The 473-nt window shown below is 35.1% G+C and overlaps 1 protein-coding gene across 1 annotated transcript in view; it reads right to left on the reverse strand.

The window, feature by feature from the left end:
- Window positions 1–215: 215 nt before the first annotated feature.
- The window catches only part of ALCAM (activated leukocyte cell adhesion molecule), a 250407-nt gene continuing 250149 nt past the window's right edge, over window positions 216–473 (reverse strand). Inside the window, exon 15 of the mRNA XM_007946574.2 lies at window positions 216–303. Within this exon, the coding sequence (XP_007944765.1) occupies window positions 216–303 (88 nt within the window). The remainder of the gene's footprint in view (window positions 304–473) is intronic.

Genomic DNA, 473 nt, shown 5'->3' on the forward strand with positions numbered 1-473 from the left:
AAGAGAACTGGGAGATTAGGGAGACTCCATTCTTCTGAGACCAACTCTCTGAGTCACAAAAGTTTCTTTTTTAAAAATTCTTCCTGTTTTGCAATTATGAAGCATCTTAATGTCAAGACTTTTCCTTTCATCTCCAAAAATGTTTCATACTTCCCTGAGAATCATTTCTGTCTTCACACAGCCTACCCACCTGGACAACTAGAATAATTCCTCTCTTAGGCTTCTGTTTTGTGATTGTTTTCTTCTAACTTTTTGTTTTCTTCCAGATTACCAAGGTCCTTGTTTACATGTTTTGATGCAGTCCTATAAAAGAATTAAATAAATATTATATTGAGAACACATATAACTTTTTAAAAATTTTAAGGTTCAATACTTTCAGCAAGATGGCGGACTAGGCAGAAGCATTGCACAGACCCTCTTCAACAAAGAAAAGGGAAACCAATTAACACAGACACAGAAGATAATCTTGGACC

The sequence above is a fragment of the Orycteropus afer genome, unplaced genomic scaffold, assembly GCF_000298275.1.
Source record: "Orycteropus afer afer isolate SDZICR_OR568_19922 unplaced genomic scaffold, OryAfe1.0 scaffold00166, whole genome shotgun sequence".
NCBI classification, from domain to species: domain Eukaryota; kingdom Metazoa; phylum Chordata; class Mammalia; order Tubulidentata; family Orycteropodidae; genus Orycteropus; species Orycteropus afer.